Source organism: Ambystoma mexicanum, chromosome 12 (assembly GCF_040938575.1).
Source record: "Ambystoma mexicanum isolate Mex_15411 chromosome 12, UKY_AmexF1_1, whole genome shotgun sequence".
Lineage (NCBI taxonomy): Eukaryota > Metazoa > Chordata > Amphibia > Caudata > Ambystomatidae > Ambystoma > Ambystoma mexicanum.
This window is the reverse complement of record NC_090936.1, coordinates 793,332,372-793,348,516: the sequence shown is the minus strand read 5'-3', so window position 1 is coordinate 793,348,516 and position 16,145 is coordinate 793,332,372. Positions and strand designations below refer to the sequence as shown.

Sequence of the window (16,145 nt, the reverse complement as noted above, 5' to 3'; positions counted from 1 at the left end):
ATAGTGGTGGGGCATCCTTTCCAACATCGCCCAAGGCATGGGCTTTCAAAACCCCCATACCAGGAGACTATCACCGTAGACGCCTCCCTGGAAGGGTTGGAAGTGCACACCGGACGTCTGCATGCCAGGGGCCTGTGGCTGCTAGAGGAGAAGGATATGCTTATCCACATCCTGGAGCTAAGGGCAGTATTCTGGGTCCTCCTTTTGTTCCTACCATCGCTGAAAGGCAAGGTGGTGTGGATCTTCACTGACAACACCACCACCATGTTCTACATAAGGAAGGAGGGGGCCACTCAATCCCATGCACTCTCCTAGAAAGCGCAGGACTTGCGGCACTGGGCTGTCTGCCAAGGGATGTTCCTCGTCCCTCTCCACCTGGTGGGAGTCACGAACACCATCACAGACTCTCTCAGCAGGGAACTGTGATCCTGCCACGAGTGGGAGCCTCGTCCGGGTCAGGTGGACCAACCGTTAGTCAAATGGGGCAGACCCCAGAATGATCGGTTTGCAATGGCGTCGAACTCCAGTGCCAGACGTTTGCCTGCAGATTTCCCCAGCCGAGGTGCCTGGAGGGACGCTTTCTCCTTGCCGTGGGAAGGGATGTTTCTGTACGCGTTTCCTCCATTTACTATCCTGCTACAGGTCATCAACACACTGAGTCGCCTCCAGTCAAGTTGCCAGCGGTTCCGGATCTTTTCACCAGAGATGGAGGCGCAATTATTCATTATGACCCAGGATCGCTGAACCTGAGGGCTTGGCTCCTGCAGCTTTAGAGTTTGGAGTTGAGTTGCTAGCGGACTGCAGGGAGGTCCTCGCCAAAGCCAGGGTGTCGTTGACCTTAAAGTGCTACGGCCATAAGTGGAAGAGTCTTGCTACATGCTGCCAGTCACAGAAGATTGCCCCCTCCCCACCGCCCCCACGCCCCTCTGAGTGTCACGGCTCCACAGATCCTTCCATATTTGCTATATTTGGCAAAGGCTAGTCTGGTGCACACATACATCAAGGTGCATCTGGTGATTATCTCCCGCTACACCAGATCCCCAGGAAGATCCTTGCTGTGGTCCCACAGACTTGTCAAGAAGTTTCTCAAAGGACTTTTCTGATTTTTCCGCTGGTGAAGGCTCCTGCCCCGGCGTGGGAACTCAGTGTGGTTCTGACGAGGCCCATGGCGTTGGGGGGGCCCCTCTGAGCCTATGCTTCAGACCCCACTCAAGTTTCTCTCGTGGAAGGCGGCAGTCCTTGTGGCCATCACCTCAGACGTGTAGGTGAGATCCAGGCCTATCCTGCAAGCAACCGCATCTGACTTTACAAATAAAGGGTGGTACTGCATACGCACCTCTTTCATGCCTGGAACTCTCTTGGCATTCCACCTCAACAAGCCTTTAATGTTGCCCGTTTTCTTCCCGAAACCGTTGCCGGCGTAAAGGGCCTTGCACTCGCTGGACTTTGTTAGTGCTCTGAAGTTCTACGTGACCCGCATGAAGAGTTTTCGGAAGACTTCATGACTATTCGTGAACTTTGGTCATGTGAACCATGGGAAGGCCTTGTTCAAAGCCTCCATTTGAAGGTTATTCTCCGGCTGCATCAAGCACTGTCATCGGTTGGCGAACTGACTGCTGTCTGACCATCCGAGAGCCCACTCTACCAGAGTGATGGCTGCGACGACAGCGTTCCTGTCTGGTGTGCCCCTGCTGGACATCTGCAGGGCTGCTACGTGGAGGTCCACGCACACCTTCATGAAGTTCTACTGCGTCGGCAGGGATTTCAGGGAGGTGTCCAGAGTCGGCTGAGCAGTGCTATGCAACCTGTTTGCTTGAGGTAAGTCTGTTCCAGAGGTAAGAGTTAATTGCTTCTGTTGAGCCTTGCCACCTCCCATGGTTGTCTAATGTTGTACTGCTATGTATTAGTTATTCATGAGCATGTGAATCCATGCCGGAACCCATACTGGAGAAGGTTTAAGTTACTTACCTTTTAACTATTGTTCTCCAGCATGGGTCTGGCTTGTGTTCACATGCGAACCCTCCCTCCGGCTCCTCTGCGGCTTTTCTTGATCATACTGCCACTTTATGTGCTTACCAAATCTTAAGATGGCTGCCAGAGGAGGGGCTTAGGGGGAGGACTGCCATTGGATTGGGGCAGTGTGACCCAGAGGACAGTGATTGGTTTAGAGGAGAAATGCAGTTTAAGTGAAATTGTTTCTTCTTTTACCAAGGTTTCCCAGACTGACTGGGAATATTCATGAGCATTTGAATCCATGCCAGACCCATGCTGGTGAACAATAGTTGCAGGTAAGTAACTTTAACCTTTTCCAGCATTGGTATCTTTGCATGCGACCCACCTTAACTAAAGATTTGCTGTTAGTGACTACCATGTGTTAAGAATCTGAGGTGATTGGGGTGGAGCATGTAGTTCAGCACTGCTGGTGGCTAATGGGACAAAACAAAAGTTATTGGTTATAAGAGAAAAAAATGTTTTTACTTGTAATGACCTCATATATGTTCTACAATGTGAATTATGCAATTTCTAACCACAGATTTACACCTTTACATTGGGGAATATTCAGTAGCTTGTGAATCTATAAAAGATACAAATGGGAGTTATCACCTTAGTTCAAGGTGTATAGAGGATGACCCACACATTCGCACAACTTGAGTAAATGAAACTTTTTTTAAAAAAAAATTGTAAATGTCAAGAGATGCTATGGTTGAGTAATGGTGCGAGTTCTTTTTTTCGGTACGCAGTGATTTTAACTAACTAATGGAAATTTTTTAAGGAATCAAAAACACCGAAAAAATAACAATTTTTAAAAACTATATATGTAGTTGAGAATGGGAATAGTAGTTTTGGGGGTGGGGGAAAAGAATGAATGAAATAAGTGTGGCTGTGGTTAGGGGGGGACCCTCCCGGGGGGGACCCCCCCCCCTCCTCAAAAAACACAAACAAAGGTGTTTTGTGTTCGTTAAAATCACATGTAAACCTTTTTTCTTGTGGAGGAAAAGTTATGGAAAGTAATTTCTGCATTTTTGTAAATTAGATTTTAAATGAAAAGTATTTTATCATTGAGCATTTTGTTATTTGGGGCGGGGTGGGGTGGAGGTTATACACACCAGTAGGTCTCATGGCTACCCGTGTTAACACTTCATATGTGGGTGGATGTACTGGATTAACAGTTGCACATTATCGTAGTGGGATTCTGTGGAATAATGCATGTGCTTTGGTGATGAGGGCTCTTGTCTGCAGTTTTCATATGCCCCAGTATCCTGCCCATACATTACAGATGTTCTTAGGAGACCGCTGACACTAACGTCGTTGGAGATATTTTTTAGGATTCGATTTTGGTTGTGTTTGTTTTTTTTTACAGGTCGGTCTTGTTGTTTAATGAGTGGTGGCGGGCCATGAAGGTTATTAGATCTTGATAGCACTAAGGGGAAAGATGGGGATAGCAATGCTTTTGTTAAGTGATGGTGGTTTGCCAGAGTTTATTTCTTCTTTAGATGGTTCAATCTCGAGGTGGCACAGATACTTTAGGGTTATTGTGATTTATATTTGCTTTTATGATTTGTACTTTAATTTTAAATTGGTGAATTTTGGTAGCTGCTCGGCTGGTATGCAGTGGTTGCACGGCCTCACTTCGGGGGTCTCGGAAACCCCAACCTTCTCCCCATGGGCAGATTACAGTGGGTAGTGATGGTAGTTTGGAGTTAACCTTATTGTTTCCGTGTTGGCAGTGGGGGGGAGGGCGTCTACTTATCTGAGACTTTTTTTATTTTCGCATGATTGTTGACGTGTGTATTCACTGTGACAAATTTAACGCTGTGGATTTCTTTCGTGCAAGTAATTAATGTTGACGTTTCTTTGAGAGTAACTTGGCCTTTGCTGTTTAGAGGCACAGACCTGACCTTAATGTATTTATCTTTAGGCAGTACTGGGGGCGATACATGATCATGTCAGTTTGAAAGTGAATGCAGCAAGGTAGTCTTTCTTTTTTGTGTGACCCGACATGGCGGGGTTTGAGTAGGAGCTTGTGGAGGAAGAGCCCTTTACTGAAGTGTTAATTTAATTGCATGTTTGGCTTTAGTGTTATTTTGAGCAGTGCAAATTTTGGATTTCCACTACGCTGACTTAACGGGTATATATGCTACTGAGCACTGCATGGGTTGAGAGGTTGGCTTCTGAGTGTTTTACCTACACTTTTTTTTTTCTTTTGTTTCTGTTCTTCAGGTGTGATCGAAATCTAGATGATCTGTGGTATCCATTTTTTCACCGTGGTCTGCCCCATATATTATATTATTTAGACTGGAATTTGATTAAAGGTTCGAGGGGGCACCTGTATTCAATGATTTGATTATTTGATTATTTATCTTGAATTGTTGAAATTTCATACTGTTGTATTCATAAGATTGTCATTTGGGAAAAATGAGGGTTTATCCCTGAGAATGGGGCATATCGTTGCGAAACGCGTAATATTAATACAAATAAACCCTCATAGATGTTGAATTTAGCGTTTATTGGATGTCTATACTTTGTATTAATTTTGTGCATTTGGAGACACAATTCTGCAGATTTGATTGGACTACTGTTATAGAAATATATCCATTGTGTACATTTCTAAGGATATTTCTGTTTAATTGCTGAATAGTTTTGAGTTCCCATGCATTATATTTCATATGCTGTTTATACATACACGTCCAAGTTATTAGCATAATTCAGAACCTTTGGTTCACTAAGAGTGAGTAGGCAGGGCTCTGGGCAAATCAAGCTCAGATATTGAGCACATAATTACAGGGTTGTGCCAGACTAGGTTTAGGTTTTAGTCCAAGTGCTTTTCTATTTGGTTCCTACATTACCATTTGTGGTAATTCACAGCCATGACCTTTAAGGTGCAAGGGCCATCACAGTGCCTGCACGTGATCCGTTGGTGCATACCTCTCTGTGCATTGTTTCAGCTGGAGTGTGGTGAGGGAGGGGTGGGGGGCAGATGGTATGAAGTCTTACAACTTGGGGAGTGCGGATGTTCAGTCCCACTTACTGGGTAAAATCAGGCTTGGGCTAAGCCATTCGACCCCTTCTCCCATCTATTATCTTTGTGTAAATATCTCCTTGAAAAATACCAATAAAAAGAAGGCAACTTTATAGTGTTCACCTCCTCTAAATCGAATCCCGCTTGTCTGTGTGAAATGTACTAAACTATAAATGTACAGTCCGAGAAAACGGAGACCAAAAAGTACTTTATAGTAAATTATCAGCCACGAGATGTAGCAGTGGCTCCTTGTGAGATTATTACTTTGGCTTGGAAAATAGACAGACCAAGCGAAGATTCTTAGGTTTCAATTCCTGAAGTCTTCTTGGGTTCATTGTTGCTGGTGTTCACAAGCATCTCCTGGATCTAAAATGTGCTTGCAGAGTTGCTTTTTATCCACCTTGACCCACGGTCAGGCCTGTTTCTCAAAGCCTTAAATGCCAGGTACTACTGTCTAGCTCTACTGTTACGTGTTTCCATTAAAGCTACCCAGTTCAGCAAAGGTCACTGCTCAACCACAATTCTAACTTCACTTCCTCCCTCATCATACCTCCTCCACTCCCACCCACACACCCTATCTAATAGTGAAAACACGGCATAATGAGCAGTAAAAAAGGGGGAAATGAGGTTAAAAGAACACTAATAGCTGGGATTCTGCATTCCAGAAGTCTTGCTTTTTCTATTGAGCTATGTGGACTGGTAGTAAACATGTTTTTCACTCAATAATTAGTTTGGCCCCAAGTAAGGCAATATGTTGTCAAATGGTTTCTGTGAAATGAAATGTGTAATCACCTACCCCTGTGTTTAGTTGCCTATTCTCCCGAAAAGGTGCTGGTAAAATCAACAAAAATTGACTCAAGTGAATTGTTTAATAACCTTTGAGATATTGCAAGTGAAACTGTCCATGCTTCTCTTTTCTCCAGAGTTCACAAGACTGGCAGGGGTATCCTCCCCTGCTGCAACATGATGTAGCTCAAACTCAAATCAGTTATAAAAACACTGCCCACTTTATTAAATAGACACAACCGTGATCTTTATCTTAACAGTTTTAGTCTGATTTCCTCAATTTTACTTATTTGTATAACTATCTATTTTGGCTTTCAAATGATTGACACTTCCTTTAATTTTGAAAACTTTCACAGGTATTTAATTAGTCAAGGAGCTAATGTAGGTGCTGTCAACAGTGAAGGTGATACACCATTGGACATTGCAGAAGAAGAGGCAATGGAGGAACTTCTTCAGAATGAAGTTAATAGACAAGGTATGTGTTCTTTGTACGTTATCCAGTTGTGCATCCCTGCACCTCTCAAACTTGTGCCGGACCACCTGAAGTTCCGGAAGCAGCTGAAGACATTAATTTTCTCCTCTCTTCCCCCCCCCTATCCCTTCCCCGGCTGACCTACCTGTCTGCTTCGCCGACTGGTTGGCAAGCTACCCTCAGAGCCTCACTGGGTACTGGGCTCCTCCATGATCAGTCTCCACTGCACTTCCTCTGGGCCTACCGCACGCTTAGGGGCTGTAACTGTAACCTCTACAGTCCCCTGCGTCCTTGCTCCTACCCAGAGCTGCGCTGCCCTGGCTGCACTTCTCACCTTCGTCTCCCTGGTACTTCCCCCCTCTCCCTTCTCCCTGCACTTTGTGCTGTCACACTTGCACAATCTGAATGACTCAAGGCGTAGTAAGATCGTTTATCTTGTCCTCCCTCTGTCTTCCCTACCTTGTCTTGTCGTGCCTTGAAACACTTGCGTATTGGCGCATTATAAATGACATGACATATATCATGAAAGTCTCCTTGAATGCAATTGTTTGCCAAGCCACTGTTTCTACATATATTAGGAATTGTATCTGATTGTGTTAAATAATTGCATGTTGTTGGAACAATAATTGGGGATGAACTAAATGGCCCCTAAGCCTCATGCCCTTAATGTAGTTGCTACCCTCTGTACATGCTGGTGTAAGTAGACTAAGGACATTGTTCAAATTAGGCTCAATTGGTTTCAAAACCGTCTGTTGATTTTAGACTGGTGAATTTGGTGCTCTCAATAGTACAGATGGACAGAGTTGGAAGACATCCACAGTAGAGAACGCCAATTAACAGATTTCCTCAGTCAAACTATACAGCATCTAATACAAGTCACCCTTTCTCCACATTTTCTCAACTTCCTCTGGCGTTTCGATAAGTTTATCGGAATAATTTTTTCTGAATTATTTGCAAAGTCAGGTTTCATTTCTAGGGCACTTGGTTGCCACATACGTGACTTCTAGGTTAGCTGGATCAGCAAAACTTAATTTTGGTTGCAGATTTACTTTTTCCAGTGCTGAAGCGCAAGAATCTGGAAACAATTCACATTCGCTAATTGTGCTGCCTGATTAGTTGGTAGCCCTTTGTTGGTCAGAATGATTTTTCATAATCACAATGTTATATACCCTATTAGTTTTCCACGAACGTCTGAATATCGGTAATTAATCTGACCTGCTTTATTCCCCACAGGAATTTTGACGGGTTTATTTTTTCCTTTGGTCAAGAGTCTTATGTTGTGTTTCTGCAGAAATTAAAGTAGATGTTGACAGGGACATTTCTGTGTCACTACCCCTATTGTACGTGTTCAGTAACCCATAATGCCCATTTGTGAATATGCCCCACCACCCCCCGGTGCTTGTTTTCCAGGATTGGATGGTTGCAGGAGGAACCAGCAGAGGCTAATTAACATCCAAACAATGACTATCCACACTGGGACTGACACTGATTAACTTAATTTGGATATCGACTCTGCATCGCGGGACACCCAGTGCCTGCCGACAACCAAACTCTACATTTAGGGACACATCAAATGAGAAAGACTTGCATACAATTTATGGTATCCAGTTACATGAGGTTCCCCGTTATTGACAACTCGATTAGAAAAGGGATTTTAAAATATCCCAAATGCATAGCAAAATTTCCTTGGATAGACAACCATAAGGCGTGCAGCCATTACCTGTTTAGGGACCACAACAATGAGGTCTGCTCCATGTGCAAGAAATGTAAGCCAAAGATTCTCCAGAGTCTAAATGAACTGGCTCTGGTGGTCAACATACATAGTGGAGGCTGAGAAGAAAGCTTCTCCAAGGAGGCAGGAGCAAATGTAATGATTCATAAGAGGAGAGATTTGATTCTGTGCGCAAGAAACAGATTCAGCTCTGAAAATGAAGCAATTTAAGTTTGCAATTACGCCTCTCCCCATCTCCTAACAGTACCTCACAGAGCCCTGTGCCTTGCATGGAGTGCAAAAGGCCAGATTGAGGGAGCGGGGGAGGGGGAGTGCAGGGTGGAAAGGGGTGCCCAGTCATCACCAGAGTAGACTAGAACCTCTATAACATGGTGCTGCTGCGCAGAGAACACTCAAAGGATCAGAAAACAAAAAAGTAGCCACATTGGCACTGAAGCCCTGGCCACTGAGGGGGATGACTGCTGGCCCTACAATAGCAAGCACAGTGGTCACCATTTTGGGGGACCCTCGCAGCATCCATGAAACAAAGCATGGCACTGCACAACTCCTTCATTCAGCACTGAAGCATGACCCCTCTTCCCCTCCGGAAATATCTTTGTAAATGTTGAAAATGGGGGAAAATCGCAAAAGGCGGCCCAGGACCCACACCAAGCCAGATATCCACTTCTAAATCTGGCTAAGCTAGAGTCAGAGGTCCTCAAGAACACATCAACTCTCAGTCATCTGAAGAGTTTTTATTGTTTTCATAGCCCAGGGGGGACTTAGGGCTGTCCCACTTTCGTATAGACTGGTGTTCTCTCCCTAATCCTGAGATGATCACTAAGTGATCAGTAACCGCTACTATCTAAAAACTGCCTCACTCAAGGTGATGCTGTGACGGACTCTCGCAGAACAAGGTAGAGACTAGCGGACAGTGTAAGGCTTTTTATTACCAATAATACAGAGGTATAGACTGGTCTTTTACAACCAAGATGAAAATTAGACAGTTTGGTTCGGGGCTGGTCCAGAGGCTTTGGAACAAGTGGCGTCAGGGCAGACCCTCTCTCAATTTTGATGCTCACCGAAGCCCAGTTGTCTGCAACCCCGGCTTAGTATTATAGACCAGTATCCCCCTACACTAACTTCTGGATCTCCTGCTAGGGTGTTTCCCTAAACAGGGGCTCACTTTCGCCCTGAAGGACTTCCTAGATATCACTACTCTAGCCCTGCTTAGTGTTATATTGGTATTTGGGAACAGTGTCTACACCCACTCTGTTGGTTCGTTTAAGACCAGTCATGCTCACTCTCACCATGCCCTTCTACTATGCCTCTTCCTTCTTTTCTCCTCCACACCAGCCTCCTGTCCTGCCGATGTTTTGCTCCACCGTCCTGCAATGTTAACCTTTCTTTTTCCTCTACTACCACCTCACCTTCTATACCACTGCCTCTCCTACTAGCACTAGCACTCCTCTTACTACAACTCCCCATCACAACTCCCCTCCGTCCACTACTACTCTCCCGCTCCGCGCCTCCCACTACTTCCTCCTACCACTACTTCCCTCCTACCTTTCTGCCCTCTCCTCTCCACTGCACAAACATACTTCTTTCATCCAGTATTCACTCCACATCCAATCCTTATACTAACTTCTATCTACATACAACACAAACGCACACATTCGCGCTGTAGTGCCCTTGTACTCCCTACACCAATGACTAAACTTTCTTTAAAATGCCTCTACACTCTTTTGCGCCTTCCTTACTCCCCTCCTTCTGCTGGTCTGTTGGTCCACCTCCACCTCCACTCCACGGCTGACCTCACCTGAATAACCCACACTTAGTTTCCTGTCCCCTGTTTGTTTCCCACCCTCTTCCCTGATTGGCCAGCTTTCCCCAGCCAATCGTGATTTACCTTCCCTTCCTGGGTGGTGTATATGCCAGGGGATGTTTTTACAAAGGTGTTCCGTTCGAAAAAGGCATTAAGTTGGGGGCTAAGCCCTGCCCATTTTCTCTACTGGGAGACACCATGGGTCAACCATGTTTGGTATGCCAATTCAGTGTCCCAGTCGGTCAGGTTCCCTTGGGTTCATTTTCGCCGGCAATTGTCTCTAGAGGGTTTACAGGGGGTGGGAGTGAGGGGTGGCCCCGCTTTCATATCCTTGGTGGTCTAGGATTAAAGACAACTCTGGTGGAGCATCTAAGTGCTGAAGCGATACGCTAATTGGCGCATGCTTGCCTAGGTCCTGCAATGCTGGTCTTTCCCAGGCTCTCCGCGGGGCACTGGATTCAAGGCTTCCTGGAGGGTTGCTTTTACTCACCGGTGTCCTGCTCTCTGTGGATCTTTTGCAGACATAGGCCAGTGCTTGGCGTTCGGTGCTCTACTGATTCAGTCTCTAAAAAAGATGGAAAGAGACTTGCGAGCAACTTGAAGTAGAGGCATGGTGTTTGACAAATATGTACTGCAACCATATAAAATGGCTCCAGGGGAAGAAGTAATGGTTGCCACCTCATCCCCCCCTCCAAGGTGATTTCCCCCACCGAGCAAGGACTGGCTCTGGGCTGCTTTGTGTGGTGGATCTCCATCTTCCCTGCTTGACAAGACCAGGAAACCTAAAGGCAACCTCCTTATCTATACAGACTTCCTCAGGGAACAATCTAGAGGGTCCCTACTCTAAGATTCCCCAGTCTCTGGTGGAGCATCCGCCTGAGTGTCGAAAGCGATATTATTGTTGCATGCTCGTGTAGATCTTTACAGATGTTGAGGGTTTTATGTCTTTCAGACTCGGGCCCCCACTTGGTCTTCTCCTCTGACGGTCTACCGTTCCTCTCTAGGTCGTTGTCACTGTCCCTTTTCTCTTTCCTTCTCCTCCCATGGTCTGCCTTCCCCCTCCCTTATTCTCTTCTGTCCCTCTGCTGTTTCTCTACAATCTACCTCCACCCTTCCATCCCATTGCCTGCTACACCCTCTCTCGTCTCCACCCTACTACTCTCCTACAGCTCACACTACTGCTACCCTCCCCACACTACACCTTTGACTCCATGTCCTCTACATATGAGAAACGAAAGACTAGGCTCTCCCTTCCGCCATAGAACCTTGACCCAAAGGGCACCCTTTGCACATAATCCCGAGCCCCATCCACCCCTCACCCACTACCAACTGGATCACACAGTGACATCATATCTACCGTGGCCCACAAATCTCCACAAGGAGCCACAGCCAGCCTTACCATTAAGGGCGCTCTTATTAAGGCACGCTCACTAGTGGCGCACGCCCCTGACATCGCTGACCTGATCACCTTTAACCAGCTGGACTTTCTCCCTGTCACGGAGACCTGGCTTGACCCAGCGGCATGCCCTTCATCTCTCCTGATAAACACTTAACATTGGCTCAGACAGAGGCACCGGTGAGAAAGTGGCCTTCATAGCCAAATCTCACCTGAACCTTGGAGAATTCCCAAATCCAGGACTTCCTTCAGTAGAACTTCTATCAGTCAAACGCTCACTCTCAGACACCTGCACCATCCTACTTCACCTCATATATCGACCCCCAGGTGCCATGTCTTCCTCAAAGGAAGACATCACCCACCTTTTAACTTTACACTCCAAACCAGGTTCTCAAATCATTCTACTGGGCGACCCCAACGATGCTAGTGCATTTACCTTGTAAGACACTCTCACACATCTAGGCTTCACACAAAGTATGAATGAACCCTCCCATGCCTAAGGCAGACCTTTGGATTGGTTGGCTGATTCCAACTGTGACATCACTTTAATCAACATTGCACCGTGTGCCTGGAGAGACCATCACTGTAACACCTTCTCCATACCCAAAGGCACCCACCTTAGCACACCAGTTAGCACTGTATCGCAATCCCTGTCTAGGAACAAAGGCAACATAACCTTGGAGAACTTGCTACCCCTTCTACAGCCTATCACTAACCTTCCTCCCAAGACCAACACAGACCCATCCTCCCTGGTTGAAATTTATAATGGCACATTGGAACAAGCCTTAAACCAAATTGCCCCACTAAAATTGAGAAAGGCCAAACCCGCTGCCCACATGAACAAATGGTTCTCTGCAGAACTAAAAGCATTACGCAATATCAAAAGAACTTCCGAAGCCAGTTGGAGAAAAGCCCCTTCTTCCCCTAACAAGGAAAGATTCTCCACAGCAGCGGCTACATACAAAGCGGCCATTACCAATACGAAAAAAAGTTGTCCTGCTTCACCCTGGTGCGGCCCTCTCGGTCATTGGGGAAAGGCCCGTGGCACTTTTTTTTTTTGCGCTTCTCACCATGGTGGGCAATGGGAATGTGACTATGGATTTTGGCCAATCAGGTGCTCTGGGTGTGCGTCACATGAAAGGGAGGCATTCACTTTCCCCATTACTTTGTGTACTGCGACTGGCAAACATGGTAAGAAAGATCTGTGCGTGTATGCCCTCCAAGAAGAGTAGTCTGGCAATTTCGGTTTGGAGGGAGTGGGCACTTTGTGGTGTAGTGTCGAAGCATGATGTTTTGGCGGACTGCTTGTAGAACGTCAACGTGTGGCCTCTTCGGCAACTGTACACGTGATCGTGCACTTTGGAGCCTTCTTTATGGGTTACATGCCTTGTTCCTGTGTGTTAAGTCAACTGAAGACTATGATGAAAGCAATGCAGCGCATTTTTCCTACTGCCAAGGTGCTTTTCTCATGTATACCCCTGAGAATAGTGTAGTATTCCAATGATTCCTGTCGCCAGCCAGAGGTTGGAAGGGGTTTCATCAACAGAAGCATGTGACTTCTTGAGTGCTGCTGGGATGTTCTCCTGTGAGAATGAGAACATTGGGTCACAAGGCAAATGGCATGTCTTTGTCACACAGTGGCAATTAAATGTTGATCAATCTACACACTGCAGTGAAGACCTTATTGTAAGGATGTGAGCTGACGTAGAAAACACCCATTTACGTATGAAAACCAAAAACAAAGTATTTCTAGGGAAGCACCTTTAAAAAAATAAATAAATAACCCCAAAGTTTCTTTTAAGAGCCAAAACAACTTATGACGTCCGCTCTCCTGGTTGAGTTATTCCCCCGCCGCCCAGCAGTAAATGTCAGCAAATATCACGATAGTTGCAGGGTGGCACTTGTTACATACGCCCCTTTTGCAGATGACCGCCATAGAAATGGGCATGCACAGGCTACGGGATTGGGCAGTAACGTTTGTGGGGGTGGTATGTACTGACAGACTGCTATACAGTGTATTTGTCGACAGAAATGCAGAGGGTACGGTTATGGCTGTTTCACAGGGCACAGCTTGTGGTTTTTAGGGGATTTCGACATACATTGGGTGAAAGTGAATGGAAAACTCTGTGCAGTGGCTACTTATTTTGCAATCTATCATGTGCATGTGTAGTGCTATGGAGTAGGTTAAATTAGGTACCAGATTTTGGTTTCTGTGTGTCTCACTTGGGTGAGATGCAATCATGCTGATATTATTATTCTTTGTGCAGGGAAAATTGCACAGCATATTACACTAGTTTCAGTGCCGTTTGCCCAGTTCATGCGTTTGCTTCCGATCTCTTGCATAAGTTTCTATCACATTATGCAGCCACTGATATGGCAGCGTCATTTTCTATTTGGTCTGTGAATGCAGACAGTGTGGTACATTGCAAAGAAGAGTATTTGTGCCTTCGTTCGACATGTCCCAATGGCATTCTTCGCCCATGGGACTATGACGTTTCACAGCACGAATACATTTCCCCAGCTATAACATTCATTTTACTATGCCAGCCATCCCTATTTTTGTACACCCCATCTAAATTGTCTTGATGCCCTTCTTGAAAGTAGTGCCATTTTTTTGTAGTTAGTGTTGCGCTGTGACTCTCTTGAAAATGCTCTACGTAAAAAAGCCTCTTTGTACAGCGACCCCCTTTGTAACACATTCAACTACAGTGTTTACCACACTGCCACTCTTCCCGCCCTGCATGCATGCATTGGCAATTCCGTTGTTGATCTGTGAAAGGTGCTTTCTTTCTTTACCTTTTTCCCTTTCACAGTTCATTTTCATTTATTATGGTGTTCTCAACACGCCACAGAAGGAACAGCAGGAAAGGTCTGGTACAGAAGGGGCAGCAGCTGCCTGGATACTATAGGGGACATGCCGGGAGACGGAATGATGTCCTGAATGTGATTTGTGATGGCATCTTTGATGTCATAGGTGTTATTCCTTGCAGTGCACACTGGTGGCACGAGTTACGGTTGCTTATCTTACCATAACTGTGGAATAGTTTTTTTTCCCCTCGGTTTTACCTGTAACTATAACGTCCCTGTAACAACGTTTTTCCATAGAATTTCTTAGCTTTTTACTAGTGCAACTTAACCATAACGTCCCGTTAACAATGTTTTTGTTAATGAGATATATATATATATTTGAGGCTTGTTGAATCTGCTTAGATCACATGCTGTGCATAGGCTGACATCTCGTGGAAGCTGCAGAGTATTAGTTTGTTTTTTGAAACTCGAAGGGGCGTCGAACTAGGGCCTGCCAGTAATACTATCCCTAGTGTGACGGCCACTGTACTGTACCCATGATCCCTCACGAGTGTGGGACCCTCAGCTTGTTTTTTTCCGTCATAATTGTCGGAAGCATATCGCGTAGTTCCTTTTGGCTTTAGCCATTCATCAATATTACAATATTTCCCCGTTTCTCCCACCCTACGCCGAAGATCGACGTCCGTAATCGAGATTGAGGAAATCAGCCGCTGAGAATCCACGAGTCTACCTGTAGAGCTTGCAGGCTCTTCAAACCCAAAACACTCAGATCGCTCGACGAAGCGCTGGGCCCACTACGCCAGGCAGCTAGAGGCCATGGATGCCGTTTGATCCTTCAGCGATGGCAGCAACGCCGCCTTATTGGACGGCAAGGGCACAGGGGTGACTTCAGACACCCACGCGCAAGCCCCCGACCTCACTGACCAGCGGTTCAGTTATGGGGACAAGACCCGGAGGCAAAAGCGCAACACACACCACTTCCACCAAGCATATTAGCCCCAGCCAAGATTCGACACGGATGTCGAGCAACAGAAGGCATCGAGAGAGCGGTCCACTGATTGTGTCCTCTGGGTGTTCCGGGTCATGTTCGCCTCACGACAAACTACAACCGTCCACGGTTGGGAAAGGTGCCACATTACCAAAAGTCATTGAGGCACGGTCGTCTGAAGACGAATCCGACCTCTTCCCCCAAGTAGCATTCGACGTCTACTTCTGAGATTCTATGCCCCTCTTCCAAGACTTCAGAATTTCGTACCACCACCGAGCCTAGACCCGATGTGTCGAAAGCCACCTCTGAGTCTCGACGCCAGGCGTCGAAGCACTCGGAGACCCCTAAAAGTTCAGGAAAACTTTCCTCTATTCATGGGAAGGGGGAAAAACAGAAAAAAACCCAGAACACCATGTTCAAAAGGAAAAACAAAGCCCCTAGATCTTTAGAAAAATCCAAGTTCCCTGACCCTGTCACCAAGGGAAAGATTGTTCCTCCCACTGCCCAGGATATGGGCATGGAGGAAGAGGATGAGAATCCTGTAGTCATTCCTAGTTCAAGAGAATGGAATTCTGAGGACATTGATAGGGTAATGAGAAATGACATTCTTATGTCAGACTTCTGTGAGAAAGACCCTAATTATTTCCAGAGCTATGTCAGCACTCCAGCTACCTAGGCCTCTTCAGGATCCAAGCCCTCTCAACCCCCTACTAAAAGGCTCTGCTCTGAGGCTCCAACGCAGGGCTCGTTTTCATACCCTTTACTAATTGAACCTTACCATCCAGACTCTTATGGCGAGACAAACACATATGCTGGAAGACCAGATGGGGGTTTCTTACTATGGGGACGATGAGGACCAGGAAGAAGAGGAGGAAGATGAAGCGGAAGCCTCCAATCTCGACTTTCCTATTCCTAAAAACCCCCCGGTGAACGACGCACCGAAAGCAGCATCTCATTTCCAAATAGACACACAAGGTGCCCAAGAAGATCTAGATTTCGCGGAGGAAATCTAAGGTGACAGAAGAGCCGTTTCCCAGGCTATCCCCGTATTAAGACCCATCCAGCGCAAAATCGATCCCTCACTGGTAACTCCTAATCTCACTCGTGCAGTCAATCCACGAGTGGAAAAATTATTCCGC

General features: G+C 46.1%; 1 protein-coding gene across 3 annotated transcripts in view; it reads left to right on the top strand.

The window, feature by feature from the left end:
* PPP1R12A (protein phosphatase 1 regulatory subunit 12A) overlaps window positions 1–16,145 on the top strand; it is a 2,468,713-nt gene that overhangs the window by 163,165 nt on the left and 2,289,403 nt on the right. For all 3 annotated transcript variants that reach the window (XM_069629290.1, XM_069629288.1, XM_069629289.1), the window contains exon 3: window positions 6,163–6,281. In XM_069629290.1, the coding sequence (XP_069485391.1) occupies window positions 6,163–6,281 (119 nt within the window). The remainder of the gene's footprint in view (window positions 1–6,162; window positions 6,282–16,145) is intronic.